The following is a 20,932-nucleotide window of genomic DNA, read 5'->3' on the forward strand; positions in this document are numbered from 1 at the left end:
TTCAGATTTCTATCCCCAGTCAATCACCTTGCTAAAGCTTCCCTTCTCTGAATTCTCAAATGCACACACAAGTTCGGGTAAGCATGGAGCTCCGGCTGAGTGTCCTTTTGCACATTGTGTGAGAGCACGGCTTGGGAGTAACAAACAGTTGTTACCTTCTGATGGCTGTCCAGTGCCCATTGTGAAATGTGTTTTGGTTTCAGTCTACCTGCGGATGGAAAGGTGTCCACATCACATACAATCAATACTGTCCTATTCCAGTAGTGCCTAGAGGCCTCAACTAAGCGTAGTCCCCTGTGCATACAGAGAGGAAGAGGTGATACTGCTCCAAAGAGCTTCGTCTAAATACAACATTAAATGATGCCCTTGTTGGCAGTTCAGCAAAGAGGCCAAGGAGGGATGGAGATGGAGACTGAACTCTGTCCAGTCACCTTTAAATAATCCCTCCAGAACAGCACTGAGGGACATTGTCAGGGGCTGTGGAGGAGTCTGCCTTTTCATGGCCCGTACTATACCTGTTCTGCAGTCTCAGGACTGTTGAATTAGCATCTTTCACTAGTACCAGATTCATATACAGACGCTCCCCGGGTTACGCAAACCCGACTTACGCAACTCCGCACTTACGGGGAAAATTCCATACGTTCCGTAAGCTTTTTTTTTTTTTTTTTTTTTTTTTTTTTTGGTGCGTAATTGTTGGGTATACATTCCTGACTTACGCAAAATTCGACTTACGCAAGGCATTCCGGAACGGAATGCTTGCGTAAGTCGGGGACCGTCTGTACAGAATTTTAAAAACCGCAGCACGAGAGCACTGGGGAAATAAGTCTGTCGGCATCCAGGGAGTTAACATAATCCATGCTTCAAACACCCCTTTTTGGCAGTAAATGTAGATACTTGGATGAGAATCTCCTCAGAGAGGAGTAAGTGAGCTGTGAGGATGAGGGAGATCCGGTAGCACAGAAGTAATGTGGGAAACAATATACTTCAGTCACTGTTCATTCGATTATCTCCATTTGCTTCAGTATAAGTGGAGCATTGTCGCTCTGGAATACTTTCCCAAAGCCTGGGAGAAGCGTTCCAAAGCATTGGAGCTCAGGGGAGCAGTGTTAAAGTGGGCAAGATGAAAGGCACCAGAAGGGCGTAGGATTTTCTGGAAATAGTATCAGTAAGTATGTAGCCTCTATTTCCCTCACACACACAACTTCTATCTTTCTAGTGCAGTTGAAGGGGGTCCCAGATGGGCAGCTTTGATAGCTGATTGCAGCTGACATGAAGAAGGCAGTGGACAGGGACCTGTTTTTTATCTAAGCTGTGGACAGATGGCTCCATTGCAAGGCAAACATATAGAACATAGTCCCTGGGGCTCTTTGAAGACATGACATTGCTGCAAGGAGAGTGTAAAAAGTTACTTTTTGTAGAGCATGAAACCCTAGATGGCACTTAAAGGGGTTATATGGCAGCTGGGTCATTAACCACCATGAAATGCCCTGGGTGTCTCAGTACTGCTTGAATAACCAGACAGAAAACTGATGAGACTTTGTAGGCACAACAGCTGAAATGCTGTTGGAAAGGGTGAAGTGAATGGAACGTACATGTTGCATTGGCTCGATGCAGCTGGAGTACCAGATCTGATGGGTCAGCCACATGGGTGCCTCTAACTGCATGAAAGCAATACAGCCTGTAACGTTCGCTTAGTTTGTTAAATGCGTATGGCTTTATCGGGGCAGCATCTGAAGCTTTTGTGGGTGCCACTAAGGGATTCCATTGCCACCTCCTTTCATTTCAACAGCAATTAACTCCTTTAAAAAGGTTAAAACTGTCTTCCTATTATAAACCTTCCTTTCAACACCGACCCTCCAACTTCCCCATAAAGAAACAAGTCCCCCTGAAATGTCACATGCCACATATCTCCTCCCATGGTAGAATTTTTCTGAGACGTTCTGCTGTTGACTCTCTAAAAAAGGAAATCCTATTGTATTTATTTATTTGCCCATTACAGCTTCCAATATCTCCATACTTTTATTGGCTTTAATAAGGAGAGATGTTCAAAAGCCGTAAAGATGTATCTGAAAAATAGCATGTGATTGAGTGTACCCTGCACTGTGGGAGGCATGGATGGGGTTAACTAAGGGTTTGCTGGAATAGTGCTATAAAAAGGTGCTGTACCGCTTCCCCTGAGGTGGAAGAAGAGGCGTTTGCCCAGCCACGGGGTCCAGAAGCAAGGAGGAACTGGGAAACTGCCCATCCGTCTATACTACTTGCAAGAGATTTTGTACGTTAAGGATGAATAAAGCTAATCTTCTCAACAGTATGCATCCAGTAGCATATTGCCATTACCGAACAAAATGGGGGCAGAGTTAAGGCTTGATGGGATGATTGAATGATTCTAGGGCAATGGGGACTTGGCTGGATCCCTTACCCGTTCATTTTCAGGCTCACTAATATTTGCCAGGAGAGGATTAACCTGTAGAATTTTTGTGAAGTGTAACTTCTAGGGATGTTCATTGGATCCTATTGGAACTTGCTTTCATTCTTAATTCTTCTTCGGCAAAGGTTTCCGTTAGGGAATATTAAACATAAATGTCCAGTAGCTTGGTCACTAATTTAATATTTTATTAAAGGTCTGAGTATAGCCTCTAGCAAAAGTAGCTTGGCACCGTTGCTCCATAGATTTTGCTAACCTGATCCAAATCAGGAATGCTGTTCAGTGTGGTTCTTTGTATGGCAGTATGTGCACCCATGGGTGTATTTGAGTAAAGAAAACTGTGCACTGTAGCAAATGCTTCTGAATTGGCGGTGGGAAGGGTATGTGTGATTAGGAGGTTTAAAAACGAGAGGGGGCAGGAAGATGAGACCCTCATGTCCAAAACAGGATTGTTCTATGCTTGGGTTTGTCTTTATGCAGTAGAAGTGATCATATGTGAGAGTGGCCAGGAAGTAAAGTTTTTGTTGTCTTTAAACTGAACACCCTTCTGCTTTTCAAAGGAAGAGGCAGTGTCAAATCTGTCTCCAAAGGGCTGAGATATAATATGCAGCTTTAGTCTTCCTTTTCATCCCCATGGCCCCAGCTTCAAAGATTTCTCAGAACTTTCTACAGACTCCAGATAGAAGGCACTTCAAGCCTTTGGAACCTAAGATTTTTCCCTACTGAAGTCCCCCATCTCACCCCTCTTCCAGCTGGTGTGCAGCTTCATGTGCTCTAGTATCTCTGTAAATTTGCTCCTGTGAGAGTGAAATGAGTGTGGCATTTACTTCCTGAAATACAGACTTACAAAGGGAAAAAGTTATCACTTCAGATCTGTGGTGAATGAAAATCTGTCCCATAAATGGGCATACAGGCATATCTGAACCCAGTCAGCCTGAGTATTGGTTCCTGACCTTAAAACCCCATCTCTTGCCTTACTGGTGCCAGGTGTGAAACATGGGTGCCCATTTGAACTTTGAGTGTTTGGCAGCCCAGATTTTCCTACCGTTGCTCTGTGCACTTAGCTTTGGCTGCTTGTTTTGGGGCAAGCCCCCAAAATGGGTCAAGTCAGTTGGCAGAGGGGTCTGCTTATTCTCTTCTGCTCTCTGCGGGTGGCAGCTTCATTTAAGCTCTGTCTTTTACGTTCAGAGTTGCTGTAGAAGTGGTGACCACGATGACTTCGGCTGATGTGATGTGGCAGGATGGCACTGTGGAGACCAATATTCGTTCCAACGAGTTGTTTCCAGTCCATCATCTGGACAACAATGAGTTTTGCCCTGGGGACTTCGTGGTGGACAAAAGAGGTACTGGGTGAAAGATATGCTCTGGGAGAAAAAACAAATCATTTTTTTGTTACAAGGAATAAGAGAGCTTTGCAATTGTCTATTTTGGTTTGGATTTTTAAAATGTGCATATGATGTTGCAGGTGCCTGAGCAGTTAAAATCAATAACACTTACCCCCAAAAAATCCAATGACTTCAATCTACTCTGAAAGTGCTTTTCAGATATTAATGAGTCTGGCCTCACGAGCCCTTTGGGAGGTGGGCAGAGTAGTGTCTGTGTTCTGCAGACAGGGATGCTGAGACACAGAGCTTAAGTGACTTGCCCAAGGTCACACACTGAGTCAGTGATAGAGGTGGGACTAGAACCCAAATCTCCAGACTCCCCAGCCTGTACTTTTGCCATGAGACCATCCTTTGCACTCCAGTGCTATCCTTTTGCTTTTTGTTTTCTAGTACAGTATAAAATCAGTTATTGCACCCCCTCTATTTAAGTGCAAATGTGTAGTAAGAAACAAGCACTTAAATATGGCTCAGGTAACTCTACATATACATAGCAAAGAGTCCTGTGGCACCTTATAGACTAACAGACGTATTGGAGCATGAGCTTTCGTGGGTGAATACCCACTTTCGTCGGATGCACCCACGAAAGCTCATGCTCCAATACGTCTGTTAGTCTATAAGGTGCCACAGGACTCTTTGCTGCTTTTACAGATCCAGACTAACCTGGCTACCCCCCTGATACTCTACATATACATAGTTTGTAGGCTTTAAAGAACTTTTATTATATAGGGCTGAACCTGTGTGAAATAAATGGGGATGAGTTGGATTTGCCAGCTTTCTGTTAGCACACAACCAGTCTCCCCTTTCCCTGAGAACCCTAAAGGATCGCTCTTGATCTGAGGACACCCTTTTTACTTGCCTGCCCCGGCACTAGAGCAATGAAGGAATGAATCGCACACAGTTTAGCTTTACCTGGATGGCCTTCCCAACAAGGTTCTCACACTACTATATTTATCTAAAGAGTTTTCTGTGATTAAAAGTGGCTTTTTTCTTCCTCTTTCCTCACAAGAAACAAACCAATCAAACCCCACCAAAAGTAGGGGAGCGTCTCACTTTTGAGTTTCCCAAGGCTTAGGAGCTAAGTAACGGTTCTAAGAGACACAACTCTCTGCAGGAGTTCAGTGCTCGTGAATGTGAAGGACGAATGGCGCTTGGCTTAGCTTGAAACAACTGCATGCATCTCCCTCTTCCCTAGCAGCAGTTTAGGGCCTCCATCGAATCTAGATTCTCCAGACAGTGATGAGCGCAGTATGGCAGAGCAGCCTCAGGGCTCTTTTAATAAAAAAAAACAAAAAACTTTAATCCTCTTCATCCTCTTCCCCCATAGGTAGGAGTAAATTGTTCTAATTGTAGTGCTTTTGTTGGGGGCAAGGGATTGTTTCTAATTGTTGGGTCTATAATATATATAGTTGGAAAGCTGTGTCAGAGATGAGTGTTGTGTTCACTTTTACCAGTGGTCATTGTTAGAGCCCTGTGCGGATACTGAATTTGAATCCGCAGCCGATATCCGCAGATTTGCAGGCTCTAGTCATTGTATCTCATTCCTCGGGCTGGAGATGCTGTGTCCTTGTGGGTTAGGCATTGCTTGTGGAAGCAAGAGATGGAGGCTGAGACGTCCAAAGTTGCATAGGGGAAACGAGCATCTAGATCTCATTAATTTCTAGTAAATTGTCAGGCCCAGGTTCTAGTTTTGTCTGACAAATTTCTAGGAATTCCTGCCTCCTCCTTCACCTCCCTTCCCTGCCAATCACCCCCCAGAAAACCCCACAACCTGCTGCAGGCAAAGCTCTTTATAACTTGGAAAGAGAGAGGAATCAAACTCCATAAAGCCCACTGAGGAGTTTTATTGCCAGTAAGTTTTACATGGAAGGTGTTGACGGCAGACGCAGTCCAAGTCCAACTTCTGTGAAAGGTTGTTCCCTGCACACAGGTCTCCCCTTATTGACTGACAGTTTCGTTGTTCCAGTGGAACATAGCTGTTGTGGGAAATCATGATCATGGAGGAAGAGACGCCTTGTAGCTACGGCCCATCCCAGGCAGCCCTCTTGGCCCATCAGTACCCACACTTGAATTGGACTCTTTGGCTCTTCATTGAATAGTGTAGAGAGCAGAGCATCAAGGTGAATTGGCCACTGATCAGGCACTGCAAGTCCCCACAGACAAGTGTGCTCACCCCGGATCTCTCTCCCCACCCTCTGGCTAGATGGCCCTGTAAAGTTACGACTCTTCCCTTACTTGCTCAAAATACCCCAGCTCAGTTGTTGCTTCCATCCTGGCATTGCACCCGGGCGAAGGATGCGGTCACAATTTGACAGTTGGCAACCCCTAGCTCTAATGTAACAAGATCCAGCCTCCTGATTTCCCTGTCTCAGGCGGAGCTGCTGGGCTGTAATGCCTCGCAGTAAAGCCAAAGGCGACTTCCCCTGGTGCTGCTGCAAGAAAGATCAAACAAAGCTTATTGATCAGACTAAAGAGTTGAGAACAGTCGCTGTTGGTCCAGCTTTTCACTTGGATATTTTCCTCCTTTCCACCCTGACCAAAAGCTCAAACCTCCCAGGACCCTGCTGTGTACGGAGTGGTGCAGTCAGGCGACCACATCGGCCGCACCTGTATGGTGAAGTGGTTCAAGCTGAAGGCCAGCGGAGACGATGTCGAGGTAGGTGAAGCAGCTTGCGAGGAGTGAAGTACACCACAGCGCTTACTCTGTACGCTTCCGCCCTGAAATAAGTCACCTTTGGGATTAGGGGAGTGGGGCATGTTACTGCTCTGGTGTTAGACTGGTTATGGGGACATTTTTCTCTGCACGCCTCTTGAGGCAGCACAAAGTGTACATGTAGCTACACGCAGCCGTGAAAAGCAGGCCACGTCGACACTGGGGGTGTAGCTACGTGTGTCAGTGAAAAGCTCTGGCAGAGGGGAAAGGCTTCAGCAGTGGGGAGGAAGTGGGACACCACATGGCTGAAAATAGCAGCATGGGGGGAAGGTAGGGCTTGGGTGAGGAGAGAGCCGTGTAGGGTACATACCCGCTCCCTTCAGGTGTGTCTGTGCTCTACTCGCCTGTCCACACTGCTACTTAAACCATGCTGGGGGGGCTACCCAAGTATATACTCTACACACCACCAAAAGAAGCATGCAGTGTAGACGTAGCCTGTGTTTCTGCGGGTGGTGACCTGGCACAGAGCAGACGTGTTCAAAGACTTGCACACCCCATCATCCTGGAGCAGCTGGTTTTTTCCCTTCAGTTATCCATGAATTTCTGTCCTTGTACATGCTTGCCATCTCTAGCCTTTGGCCAGGAGAGAGGCTGGTGCTGAAACAAGCAACCACAGTAGATTTCTCAAAGCTTTGGTGCTGGGCCTCTGATTTGTTCCACCTCTGCTAGTTGGCAGAGAAGCCCATCGCTCAGTGGTTGTCCGAAACCCCATGAGAGCGCTCTTGACCCTTCACCCCCATTTACAGACCGCATCCTCCTCCCCCATCACGTGCAGGAGCTCAGAGCATTTCACCTTGCAGGCTCCTGTTAGGTTGTGGGCAAGTTGGAGGAGTGCTGCCATGGCCCCTCTAAACCAGGCTCGTTCTCCCTTTACCCCTCCTGCGGGGTGGTGCATGCGGCATAAGTGACCAGGGCTAGTTCACGCTTAGAACGAAATCTCAGGCTATGTCTACACAACATCACTTACAGCGGCACAACTGCACCGATGCAGCGGCACCGCTGTAGCGCTTCTGGTGAAGGTGCTCTAAGCCGATGGGAGAGAGCTCTCGGGTCGGCTTAATATTGCCTGCCTCCATGAGTGGCGGTAGCTATGTTGGTGGGAGAAGTGCTGGGAGAAGCACTCTCCACACCTGCGCTTAGGTCGGTATAATTTACATTGCTCAAGTATAGCTTATGTGGTGTAGTCACACCTCTGAATGACGGAAGTTATACCAAAGTAATTTGTAGTGTAGACGTAACCTCCGACTGCCCCAGAGACACATTCCTGTGTCTAACCAATTCCTCGTGCCAGTAAATAGTGGTGCTTTTCTCAGAGCGAAAGCAAAGGTGAGCCGCCTTGGGGAGGTGGGGTGGGGGGAATGCTATTTCCTATTTAAAGTGATGAGCCTTTTATCCAACCCTCCTACCAGATGTCATGGTTCAGATATCATGGAACCTGTATCCAGAATAAATCCTGTCTTCTCTGGCTCGGCTCAGCTCACCCTTTAGCTCTTTTTGTGAAGGCTGGATGTTCACAGGGGCTGTACAATGTTTCCCATTGGCTCATGATTCACACAGCATAAAACCTAAGAGAAAAGGTGAGGATGAACTGGGTGAAAAGACAGGACGCTAATTTACCCCTTAGTACCTTTTCTGAGGTGGCGCATGTAATATCAAATAGCAGAGCACAGCAGCAGGCACCAGCTGTGAAAGCAGAAGAATGAGGGAAAGAGTTAGCAGCGCATGGTCACAAGATGTCAAGTGGCCACCGGAGCTGGGAACCAAACTGCAGATGCAGGAAGTATTTTAAGTGTCAAAAACAGAATCTAGAAATCAGTACAATAGTTTGACGCTAACGCGCGTGTGTTCTCTCCAATGCCAGCTGATGGGGGAGGAAGAGGATGTGAGTGTGTATGATATTGCCGATCACCCCGACTTCCGCTTCCGAACCACCGACATTGTGATTCGCATTGGCAATGCCGAGGAGGGAGCCTTGGCCAAGGAAGATGAGGTGAGTCTCAGGCATGCTCATGTTGCCCGAAGCAGCCTCCAGTCATCTTAGCTGGGATCTCCTAAGAGAGTTGGATTCCCCAAGTCCCATTTGGGCACCTAGTGACCACAATCTTCTTTGAAAATCCCAGCCTCTCGTGTTGCCTGATGCCGCTGCATTTTCTGCCCCCAGCTTAGCCTGAAAGGTCCCATGTGTACAAGGCACTTGTCCACCTTGGACAGAGTCAAAGGGCACTGGGATGAAGATATAAACCTGGAGGCCTAAGTAGGCACAATCTCGGATTTTAACTGAGGTCGCACTGAAGTCCTCTTTGCCAGGGTGAAACATGGGTTAAACCTGCCCTGAAAGTCAAAGCAACTGGAACCAAAAATGAAGAATGAATTTTGTTTGAGTTAATTTAAATCCAGCAAGTATCTGTGTAGGGATCCCACACTGGGTTTTAAGTATCACTTCTAAGATGGAAAGTCCAGGGCGGCCCCAAACAAAGGGAGATTGAAGATCAGTTTGTCTATAGCTAGTGACGTTTGTTCTGCCTTGAGAAATAAGGCTGTTATTGTTATAAACTGAATGTACATGTTTAAGTTGGATTAAGGAGTCAGGAGAGGTCTGAGGGGGACCTCCCTTTTGGAAAGAACGTGAGCTGTTCACTGGTAGTGGGCCTCCTTAAGGCTGCAGGTCTTGCAGACCCTAGAAGTGACTCTTACACTAACAGAGGGTAGCAGACGCAGGGTAGAAGTGTAGGAAGACTTCTCAGCTCTCTGATAGGCCAAGTAGCAGTAGCATGTCTAAGCTCCAGCAGCATGAAATGCACATCTAAAGCTGCTCACCTGGCCTGTATAAACTTTGTTCCAGCTTAAGAAGCTATTTATTCCGAATGCACTAAACGTGGGGTTTAAAAAGCCGAATGTGGCATGTTTGGCGTTTCAGCCTCAGAGCTCGAGGGCCAGCCTGAGCTGCAACTTCAAAGCACTGTCTACGCAGCTGTCTTTAGCGCATGAGTGCGAGCCCCTCTACTCTGATCCCGTCAGCCTAGGCGGGGCGGCTGGCTGCCATGGGCTAGGTAGACAGGCCCCAGCTCTCATAGAAGTGCTGGGCTCCGGGAACAAACTGCAGAGTTTGTGTGTCTTCCTTCAACTGAGCTGGCTCAAAATCAAAATTCTTAGAACTACCACTAGATGTCCCCCTAAGCCAAAGAAATGGTGGTAGGATCCCATTTACAGCCATCTAAGCAATCAAAAATATTTTCCATACTCACGGGTTGGAGCTTTATAATGTTGTTGTTGGTCAGAAGTAATCATATAATATGATTCACCGTTTCCTGAGGTGGTGACTTTCTAGTGTCCAAGGTAGTTTTTCATGGAAACATTTCCCCACTAAATAGAATCCCAGCAGCCTGGTTGCTCCTGCTGCAGCCCATGGTTTCACTGCGTTCCCACGCCAAAAGCTTGTTTACCTGCCTCAGTTACCTGGAGAAAAGCGATTTCTCAAAGCCTTCATTCTCTGTACTTAAGAAAGAGGTGGTGATATTTGGTTTGCTGCTCTTGTTCCCATAGCCCTCGGTAGGACAGGTGGCTCGCGTTGATGTCAGCAGCAAAGTAGAAGTAGTCTGGGCTGATAATTCCAAGACCATTATTCTGCCTCAGGTAAGGTGCTCCTGTCTGGATGCAAAAATACTGCTGGAGTCTGTGTAAATGAATCTTATTATGTTTCCTCCTTCTCCTTTTACCTTCACCCCCGTGTGATGGGGGGATTTCCCACTCCTGTAATCCTAGACATACAAGTGCTTGGTCTTGTTTGGTCTCTCCCTTTTCTTGAAAACTAACTTTGAATTTGATGACCTCTTTTCGTGGCTCCTGAGTGTTGAGAAGATGGGGTTGTCTAGATTGTTACTATAGAGCCAGATTCCCACCCCCCAGTGTATGCCCACAGCTCTACCAATGACCCTCTTTCCTGACCTGTAGCACCCCAGTAATCCAATCATGGGGCTTCCATGCAATTATTGTGTGAGAAAGTTCTGTCCACAGAGATCTGCCAGTGACCCTCACTCGAGCCCAGGCACCGCTCTGTTTTGCTAACGCATCACAGTCTGCCCTGAAACCCCTGCTATTCTAGCTCTAGACCATTGCTGAGCTATTGCACTAAATTAGATGGTAGTACTTGATGTGTGGATCTGGACTAGAACCACTAAATGGTGACCTAACCTAGGACTCGATCCCAAATCTCTCCCCAGAGGAACAGTTAGAGGTGAGCACAGTGCAAAAACCAAGAAAGACAACGCATTAATCCACTGCCTAATGAACCACTTTACTTTGTCTTCCACATCTTTGTTTCCAGGTTCTTTGAGCTCTCTTCGAATGCCTGTCTTTACCTACCTTTTAGTCCCGTCTCTCCTCTCCTCGTCTTTTTTAGTGACGACAGATATTCTAAAGAAAATAGAATACCTGCCTTTGTAGGGTCCCATCCCCTATCAGAGCAGCACCGAACACATCGCTTCTCTTGCTACAGAAGCTCATTCATGTGCAGAAAGCAGTTGTTGATCAAGACTTTAAAAAAAAAAAAGAAAAAAAAAACCCTCAAGCAGCTCTGCATTAATTACAATGCCTGCACTATGGAAATGGAAGAGGATGTTACAAAGCAGTCTGCTGTCTCCCTTCCCCCTATTGTCACATGTGACCGGATCACAGGCAGAATCAAAGGTCTGGTGTGTGCTCCACAAAGAGCTGCTCTCACACCGCGCCTCTGCAGCAAGCTGTGTCACTCCGTTCCCTGGGATTCTGTCTGAACATGTAATTACAGGACTTGGGTGAATGTCGAGATCCTAAGTTATCTGTTGAGAACTGTAATTTTCGTTTCTGTGCGTGTGCCAGAGACTAGCTGGTTGGGCACTTTCAGTGGATCTAAAAATAACCATGAAGATGGCATAACTGGCTGACAAAGTAGCCTTTCGACTCAGATTTGGGGTAGGCCACAAGAGCAGGAAGTCTGGTGGCCTTGGTCTAGGTCCCCAGGATCTAATCTTAGCTGGCACTTAGTTATTGAGTGGCCTGCGACTGGCATAACTGTGCTGGTGCAGGTGGGGATTTTGAGGCTCCTTGGCAGAGCTCTGTGTGGAGAGCTTGTACAGCACATCTGCACGCCTGGCTTTTAGCTACTGTGATCAGTGTGTGTCTTTTTATGAGCTGTATGGGTTTTATGCAACATCACTTGAACTTTCAGAAGTTCAGGATTAAAACTTCCCATCGTACAAACCTCTTTAATACACCTTACAAACTACTTTTTGTCCTGGAGCTATCCATTAGGTTTTCTTCCCACCCCCCAGATGGCAAACGGGGGGGATAGATGAGTCGAATTTGTATCTGAGTTGATACATTTTCATGTCTGCTTTGCAAGGCTGTCTTTGAGAAATGTAACACACACAGAAGTCCCCTGAAACTTAGAGCTGCAAGAATGGAGGTGGAGGGGGAGGGGTTGTGATGGAGTTTGGGAAAGCTAGACTCTCAGGGTACATAGTGAAGAGGGGTAGGGAGAAAGCACATTTATAAAAGAGTCAGGTCAGCAATTCTAGTAAGGCTTCCTTATCCCAATTAAACCTTAAAAAGAGACAGTGAAGTACAGTGGTTGGAGACTATTCATAGCAGAGCGCCAATAGCAGTTACAATGTGCCACACAAGAAGATAATGAAACATGCGCATTCTAGCTAGTTCAGGCATTGTTTCTGTAGATGCATGGAATGCAGACACAGCCAAGCTGGGGTATTGTATTCATACAGCAGCTGGCTCAGTTGCAAAAACAGAAATACAAATTTGACATGTTAACACCTGCAAAATTTGTGTGGGGTTCAGAAAGCTGGGACTTCAGTCTTGCAGTTCTAGCATGCATGCTCTCTCTGGTCTGCAACGGAAGCCCCAGCTTTTGGGACAGCTGTGTTCTTTCTAAAACTGACCCGGCTATTCCCAAACACCCTATTTTCCGGGGGGAGGGGGGAATGCTGATTCAGAACCCAGATCACAGGAGCTTCATAAGTGCAGGACTCAGCTCAGATAGAATGCACCTTACATAGATAAAGGAAAAATTGCCTTTTGGGGAGATTTTGGTGTTGCTAGGATCACTGTTTCTAACTGTCGGTTTCCTTTTAACAGTAGAGACTGATTTATCTCCATCCAAGATGGCCGTAAATAAAGCATGTGGATTTCAGCCCTATACCACCTCACTACTTTGTTTTTGATTCCTTTAGCACTTGTACAACATAGAATCGGAGATCGAAGAATCTGACTATGATTCTGTAGATGGCAGCACCAGCGGGGCATCCTCCGATGAATGGGAGGATGAGAGCGATAGCTGGGAGACGGACAACGGCCTTATGGAAGACGACCACCCAAAAACTGAAGAGCCGGAGCCTGAGGAGCCTGTAGCGGAAGAGGTGAAAAAAGTAGAGGAACAAGTGCAGGGTGCCGTGGCTATGGCGGTTGCTGATCTAACTGCAGAGAAAGCTGGGAAAGAGGGAGCACCAAAAAGTTTCCGAGAGCTGAAGGAGGCCATCAAGATCTTAGAGAGCCTGAAGAACATGACTGTGGAGCAGCTGCTGACGGGCTCTCCCACTTCGCCGACAGTAGAGCCCGAAAAGCCCACCCGGGAGAAGAAGTTCTTGGACGACATCAAAAAGCTGCAGGAGAATCTGAAGAAGACCCTGGATAATGTGGCCATTGTGGAGGAGGAGAAGATGGAAGCTATGGTGGAGACGGAGAAGAAAGAAGAAAAAGCTGAGGCGCAGACGCCGGTGAGGTCGGAGTGGCCTAGTGAGACCCCAGTGCTCTGCCAGCAGAGCGGAGGCAAGCCTGGAGTCACCTTCACAAGTGCCAAGGGGGAGGTCTTCTCTGTGCTGGAATATGCCCCAGGTGAGTGTGACACCTTGGGGCTAGACTAACTCTTCCACTGCCTTCCCCATTGAGACTCCTGTGCCCCAGCAGGAGTCCCCTGCAGTCACTCCCCCTCTCTCAATGGCCCTGCTTCTAGGAGAAGGGGAGAAGCATTACCCACCTGGAATTCGTAAGTCACTTAGGAAGGGGCAATTAAAGAGGGCTCCTATCTGTAGAGGAGTCTGGTCTGGGAAGTGACCCTGGGTCTCTTGCATTTGTAGTACAGGTTCCCTTTCTTTCCCCTTTTGGCTGTTCTGACTTGGATGCTCTGCAGCAGTGTGCGCTGTAGGAATCCCTTGCCTCAAAGATTGGCGCTAAGGCTGTTGCGATCCACAACCGACCAGCATGAAAACCTCGTTGCAACCAAGTTTGAAATGAGCTTTTCTTGGCTGGGGGAAGGTGGAGGGCTGGAGGGTGAGAAGCAGAATGGAGACAGCTGATGTTCTTGTATCGATTGTGCCTCTGAGTGCAGTGGTCCTTGTTGACTCAAACCAACTTTCACCTGCCAGAAATAAACAAGATTGCCTTGTTCTGTGGTGCATCGGTGACAGCACAGCTTCAGATATCTGGCAAACCGATCATCCTGGACAGGTCAGCTGGGAAAACGTACCCAACCTCTGCTTTGAGCCTGTAGCTGTGGAGAAAAAGGTGCTATTAACACAGCTCTTCGGCTGAGGTGTAAATTCTTGCCCAGAAGTGGTTGCAGCGTAGTGGCTGTAGCGCCTTGCTGCTAACTCATGGCTTGAAATCTCCTATAACAATACAGCCACGTTTCCCCAGCTTCACTGACCAGTATCTTCTCTCTCTCCTCCCCATGACACTGGGCGCAATTGTTGGGAGGGAAAAAACTTCCCTTTGAAGGCGTTTGATTTTGGAGGAGGGTTTTCTGTAATCTGATGGGTTGTAATGCCCCTCACTCCTTAGATACCCACGCCTTTAAGAAAATGGAGTTCCAACCACCAGAAGCCAAGAAGTTCTTCAGCACAGTGAGGAAAGAAATGGCATTGCTGGCGACCTCTCTGCCTGATGGCATCATGGTCAAGACGTTTGAAGACAGAATGGCAAGTCCATGTGCTCCAGTCTGTTTGTGTGTTAGCAAAGTGACTGGGCGTCGCCTGATCGTTAAGGCTCAGGAGGGAGTTCCAGACTTAATCCCCTATTCTGAGCTGTCAAGGCATCTACACTTGGCTGAAGTTTATAATTACAGTAAATTGGCTCCCCTTTGCATTTCCAGGAGCCCTGGTAATAAACAACGAGTAGGTGGGAATCTGATACTAGAATTACTTCACCAAATAAACCTGGGCTGTGTAATTAGGCTAAGCAAGGAGCATGATCGGGTGGAGAGCCAACAAGGCAGCGGGCGTAGCCAGTCGTGGAGTGGAACCCCTTTGAAATCCTGTTTCAGATCACACATCCGGGCCAGCAGGATGGAAGTGTGATGGGTGAAGTTCAGTCTCTCTCAAGTGAAAGACCACAGCCCAAAGCTAGCACCCGCAGGAGATCTGCGAGGCTTGAGCTAGTTCTCCAAGTCCCCAGTTAGTGTTAAGCTAATTAAAGCCTCTATCTCTTCCTTCCCCACACCCCAAACTCAGCTCTGCCTTGTTACCAGGGCTTGCCTCTTTTCCTTGGACAGAAGGCAGCCCTGGCATTCACTCTAGCCCTTGCCTGTTTGTGCTCATATCTCCTCTCTTCACAGGATCTCTTCTCAGCACTTATTAAAGGACCCACACGCACTCCTTACGAAGACGGCCTCTTCTTGTTCGATATCCAGTTACCCAACATCTACCCGGCTGTCCCCCCTCTCTTCCGCTACCTCTCCCAGTGCAGCGGGAGACTGAACCCCAACCTGTACGACAACGGCAAGGTTTGCGTCAGCCTTCTGGGGACCTGGATAGGAAAGGTAATGCTGTCTTCAATCTCTTTGCATGGCACGTGGCTTTTAAACGGAGCCAGACTTCCGCCACTAGGCAGCGGTGTTTGCGGCTTCCCGCTGGCCCCAGAGGCATGACAGTTTTCCAGTTCAGAGAGCAAATGGGAATGAGGGTCTATGCTGTGTGCTGGTCCTGTCTGCATTGGGCTTGACCCAGGCCTGCTAGTCTGGGTTTGAACTCTGGATAGATGGAAGGAGTAGACAGAGCCAAAGGGTAGTGTTTGAGAGAGGTTTTGAAAGAGTGTCTCAAAACCCACGGTTGTCCCTGGAAGATGAGCTGTGGACTGGCTAGTATTAGCCACAGGCCCCTGTTGGGACTGAGGGTGTGCGCAGGGATCATAGTGTGAACAGGGGTCATTCTCCTACCCTTTGAGACTTGGCCTTTTTTTTTGCCTTCTCTGCGGTGAGCAGCCGAGGCATGCTGGAAACAGGCTTAGCAAAGACATGGGGGGCACAGTGAGTTTAGGGGTGGGAGGGTCTCTCATTCCTGTTTGGGCACCACAATAAATATCCAGCCATTGACACAATCAGCAGGGCTGGTGCAGGCCCCACCTGAGACCCCAGTTCTGGAGCAGCAGGGCGGGTGCTGCATACCTGGATTAAGGTGAACAAGCAGCTGTCCAGGGGAAGCTTCCACAGTATCTGCCCAGCCTGAAGCCAGTGCAGTCGGCCCATCATTGTACCCGCAGACCTTTAAAATAGGTGTGCACAAATGCAGCTGGGGTCGGGCCCAGGCAGCAAATGTTGGCGTGCACCTTGATCACTATAAGCTGCAGTCTGAGGACTGTCACCTCCCTTGTTTTCTGTGTTAAATGCTGACCAGAACGGATGCTGCTTTCGCTGTTGCTCGTGACAAGCTGTCCGTGATAACTTGTATGTGTGTTCCAGGGCACAGAACGGTGGACCAGCAAATCCAGCCTTCTCCAGGTGCTCATCTCTATCCAAGGTAAATGCAGCTGCAGAGCCGGAGGGGGGTGGAGGGACACTGAGAGACCCCCCCTGCCTTGTTGGGCTGTGTGAAGGAGCACACTTTCCCATCTCAGAGCAGCAGGGGCAAGCTGTTACCCATCCCTCTGTCTTTGGCTGCCTTCCATCCCTGTAACTTTCCCTCACCCCATTCCCCTCTGCAAGAGCAGGCCTTGCTAGCCCTTCGCTTGTTGCCCTGTGCCTGGGAAGGTGAACCACAGCCGCCTCCAGCCAGCTGCTAATGCCTAAAAAAGCTCCTAAGAGGCAGGTCCTGAGGTTGCTGCTGAGCCTGGGTCCTTCTCTTTATAGGCAGTGAGTCACCAGCCTCGCCAGCATCTGGTTTATTTTTGCCCACGTCAGTTGTGTTTACACTGGTTCCTAAACTGCTCTGTGGGCTTTTGAAAGGAAGCACAGGTATGCCCAAGCCCTGCAGCACTGACTTGCCTGACCAAGACAGCCGGTAATGCTAAACCCTGCTTGGAAACTCTCTAGCAAGCAGTCTGCTGTCCAGAAAGGCCAGGGCCTGACTTGGGAGTATTTAGTCTATGGTATTTGATCTCTCAGCCCTCTGGGTGTCTCTTCCCAGAACAGAAAGGCTGTTTCTTGTCTACAGAGCCGATAATCCCCCAACCTCTTCTTGCGAACTTCTCTGGATTACCAGAGAGATTTGTTAATGCTGCGAGCTCAGCCTCAGACCTCTCCTTTCTGTTGCCTGGTCGTGGGAAAAATGTCATGACCCCACCGTCAGGAGCATTAAAGCAGTCGGGGGCATTGCCAGCAGGGTGGCGCTGGCTGTGTCATCACCACACCCAGGCAGAACAACCAGCCTAAAATGTCAACCGGAGAGAACTTGGTGTGGGTGACTTGCCCGCGGCTGTGCCAGAGACAGTGGCTGGAAAGGAAAAGGACAAAAGTAAATGTGGCCCAGTCGGCGCTAAAAGCAGCTTTGGGTGTCACTTTAAGGAATGGTTTGATTCTGTTACAACACTTTTTTTTCATGCGTTTGGCCCTGAAAAGTGGGGAGCTAAACACAGCGCAGGCAAGGCCTGTGAAATATTTCCCCCTTCACCAACTCTTCCGGTGCCCCTCTGTCCTGGCAGTGCACCATGTCCCTCACCCATGCTGAGCTAGCATCTGTACCTGTTACTAGTCCAGTCATGGGCTTCTCCCAAGCGGAGGCCATTCACTGTAGGTGTTCCTGTAGACTGAAAAATGCCCACCAGCCCCTGCCAGGAGGCCACCAGACCTGTTCTCACAAGTGTCCCAAGCAGCGTCAGAGGCCGGATGAAATGCTGGCGCAGCAGCTAGACATGCACCTGCCCGGATTGCCACACGTTACCAGTCCAGCATGGCAACCTTGCTCTGCTGCTCCCTCTGCCTGCACCCCTGCTTGCCATCTTTGTGCTGCAGGGGTCGAGATGGCAGCAGCCGAAGCTGGAGGGAGCTTCCTGGTGGGGAGGGCAGTGATAGATTGAGGCCTCAGCACCCTTCAGCAAAGGCAGAGCCCAGCAGCTCTCCCTTTAGGTCACAGGTCAGTGTGAGGTTTCCGTTTAACTCTTCGCTCTCCCTCTCTCCTGGCAGGACTGATCCTAGTGAATGAGCCCTATTACAACGAGGCAGGGTTCGACAGCGACCGGGGCCTTCAGGAAGGCTACGAGAACAGCCGCTGCTACAACGAGATGGCCTTGATCCGCGTGGTCCAGTCCATGATGCAGATGCTGCGCAAGCCGGTGGAGGTCTTCGAGCACGAGATCCGCGAGCACTTCCGCTGCAATGGCTGGCGCCTGGTCTACCGGATAGAGTCCTGGCTAGAGACTAACGAGCTGGTGGAAAGGAGCCATGAGCAGCCCAATGGGGCTGATTCCTCCTCTCTCCTTTCTGTTTGTGGCACCCTGGCCGAGAGCCCGGTTGACAGTATGGGATTTCAGGGCGAGTACAGCAGCCCCTTGGAGCAGGAGCTGGGGGCAGCGGCGGCGGCCGAATTTTCCGACTTGGCGCTAGAAGGGAAGGAGGAGCTGGAAGACTCTGGATGTGGAGCCTCGACGCTCGCGCCCAGCGACGGCCATCAGTATTCAGACTCCGAGAGCACGGGCCACGCCAGAGGGCTCACCCTGGCGAGAGACCTAACGGACGAGTGTAAAGCCGCCCAGGACGCTGCCTCGCAGCCTAGTGTGAAACCAAAGAAAAGGAGAAAGAGCTACAGGAGTTTCCTCCCCGAGAAGAGTGGTTACCCTGACATCGGCTTTCCCCTCTTCCCCCTGTCCAAGGGGTTCATTAAAAGCATCCGTGGTGTCTTGCAGCAGTACCGGGCTGCCTTAGTAGAGGCCAATATCCCTGAGTGGAGAGAGGACAAGTGAAACGTCGGGTTAGGGGCAGACAGATGCAGAAGAGAAGGGGAAAGCAGCAAGGAAAGCAGCAAACGCTGTTCCCAATAAACTGGCGTTGCTCGTTCCCGGCTCTCTTCCCCAGTTGGGTGTGTTTATAAAGAAGGCAGTAGCCCAAATAGCTCATTTCTGGCTCTTTACTTCTCCCAACCCCTCCCCCATTCCTCATGTTCATTTGATCCTGAAGTGTAAGGAGTTGTGAGCCTACCAAAGCAGTCTTGCAGCTGGGACCCTCTGTGCTCTTTGGTCCCCGGGCACCTCTCTGTGCACAGTGGGCTCCACTCCCTGGCTGCTATGTCTGACCCCAGTTGGGATTCAGCCCTAAAGGTATGGTTACTGTGGTATCCGGTGCTGAGAGGCCGTGTCCTCCCAGTCCTTCCATTTCCCTTCACTACCACGTCTTGTGGCTTTCATGAAGTCTGTTCCAGCTTGAGAATACTTTGACATTAGACTCTGGTTGCATCAAAGTCTCCTGCTCCCTACAGGGGTGCCTTCCCGTAGCTGGTCACTGGCAGATTCTCAGCTCACCCACTCCTTTGTTTGGTACTTAAGGTGCAGAGATGAAGTGCTACACAGGCTCCTGTTCAGCCCTGGGCAATACCCTGGGGTTTCCCTGTGGTCCTAGCCCTCTGATCTCTCGCCTGGAAGTAATTTCTCCAAAATAGTAAACACATTTCCACTCCCCGTCCTCGCCAGACCTGCTTGCACTTTGCAAACGTACACGAGTCAGCTTCCTGCTGGCACTATTCCATCCAGCAGGAGCCTGGGAGCCCCATGTGCATTGCTTCAGCTCATGTCCGATTGATCAGCGGCAAAGGTGGATCTAGGGTAGATGATGTAGCTTCTGTGTGGATGTTAAACCTAGTGCCGCTGATGCTTCTGCACCACTTCAGCTGTTGATAAATTTCTCAGGCTACAGCTGTTCCTGAGACTAGATCACAAGTATAGACCTGTACCTGTGCGGGTGTGACTTCACTCCTGCTGCGGCAGCACGGGCTGCAGTAGGACACCGCATCTTTAACAAACACAGCTTTCACTGTGTGAGCCACTACTCATCCCCAGCCCTGCACGGGCCGGGAGCCAGCAGCATTGGAGACCTTGCATGTACATCTGTAATGCTATCTACGGTGCTGCCGGGTAGCTATAGGAAACGGCTAGTGGGACATGTGTGCGATAGCGGAGAGGGGTTTACACTGAGTACTTTGAAGGGGGTATGATGAAAGCAGTGACTCTCTGGGGGCATCCTAGTCAGGGTGTCTGCAGCTTGCTTTTAGTGCTTTCTGTGCACTGCTGGAGACCCCCGACCAAGCCCGGCTAGATTTGTCAGGAGTCGAGCCTGACAACAAGCTCCCATCCAACGTAGATGAGAGAAGCCCGTTTTCTGCCACAGAGGTGGGCCAGCTGTGTCCTTCCCAGCCGATGAAACTAGCTAGCGATGCCAGGCTTCCACACAGAAGCAATAGCTAGGCTTCTCATTCAGCGTGGCTAGTAAAGATGGGAAATAAGGCTAATTCCTCACAGGAAACCAAACCCAATTCCTCCTTGCCAGCTCTCCCGCCACTGTTACCCCTGCCAAAGCCAGGGGCTGTCGGGGTTCTGAATTCAAAGCTGAGGGCGGAAGCGTCAGGAGGCCGTCTCGCTGCGTTTGCAAAGTGCTCCCGGCTGCCTGGATGGGTTTGGAGCTAGACTGCCCATTATCCACTGGAAGAAATTTGATAAGGGCCGTTTCCTGGTCCCATTGAGTACATCCAGCCTGGGGTCGGACTTCCCCGCTGGAGCAGTGTGCCACTGGGACTGGGTCTCTCACACTCTGGTCTCCACGTCAGCACTGCAGAGTCCTCCGCACTAGCTGCCACGATTGCTCAGGAGAGCTGCAGGTCTGGATTAGGGAGCTGTGGGGGTGGCTGCATGTTAGGCTTGAGCAGCAGTAGCATTGGGGGTGGGGGTCTGATGCAGTAGTTCCTGGCTGTCCTCCAGACTAGCCAGCATTTAATGAGCAAGAAAACGGACTCCAGTGTCAAAGGGCAGGGGTGGGACGCTAACTGACGTTGTCCTTTGGGGGTGAGTGAGGCATCTGGGGCAGGGGGTTGTTCCACACATTGCTAGACGTCTTACTCATTGTACTGAAGGCCAGACGACGACTTAACAGACTCATTTCCTTCGGTGTGTCACTGCATTCCTCTCTCTGCAAAGGGACGGGGGAGGAGGAGTTGACAAGTTGCTTAT

The 20,932-nt window shown here is 49.4% G+C and overlaps 1 protein-coding gene across 1 annotated transcript in view; it reads left to right on the forward strand.

The window, feature by feature from the left end:
• The window catches only part of UBE2O (ubiquitin conjugating enzyme E2 O), a 94,161-nt gene extending 75,310 nt beyond the window's left edge, over positions 1-18,851 (forward strand). The window contains exons 10-18 of the mRNA XM_065415723.1: positions 3,614-3,768; positions 6,351-6,463; positions 8,382-8,510; positions 10,064-10,153; positions 12,745-13,405; positions 14,351-14,487; positions 15,123-15,326; positions 16,245-16,302; positions 17,904-18,851. Coding sequence (XP_065271795.1) covers positions 3,614-3,768; positions 6,351-6,463; positions 8,382-8,510; positions 10,064-10,153; positions 12,745-13,405; positions 14,351-14,487; positions 15,123-15,326; positions 16,245-16,302; positions 17,904-18,679 — 2,323 coding nt within the window. The 3' untranslated portion in view covers positions 18,680-18,851. The remainder of the gene's footprint in view (positions 1-3,613; positions 3,769-6,350; positions 6,464-8,381; positions 8,511-10,063; positions 10,154-12,744; positions 13,406-14,350; positions 14,488-15,122; positions 15,327-16,244; positions 16,303-17,903) is intronic.
• The last annotated feature ends 2,081 nt before the right edge of the window (positions 18,852-20,932 follow it).

Source organism: Emys orbicularis, chromosome 13, assembly GCF_028017835.1.
Source record: "Emys orbicularis isolate rEmyOrb1 chromosome 13, rEmyOrb1.hap1, whole genome shotgun sequence".
Classification (NCBI taxonomy): domain Eukaryota; kingdom Metazoa; phylum Chordata; order Testudines; family Emydidae; genus Emys; species Emys orbicularis.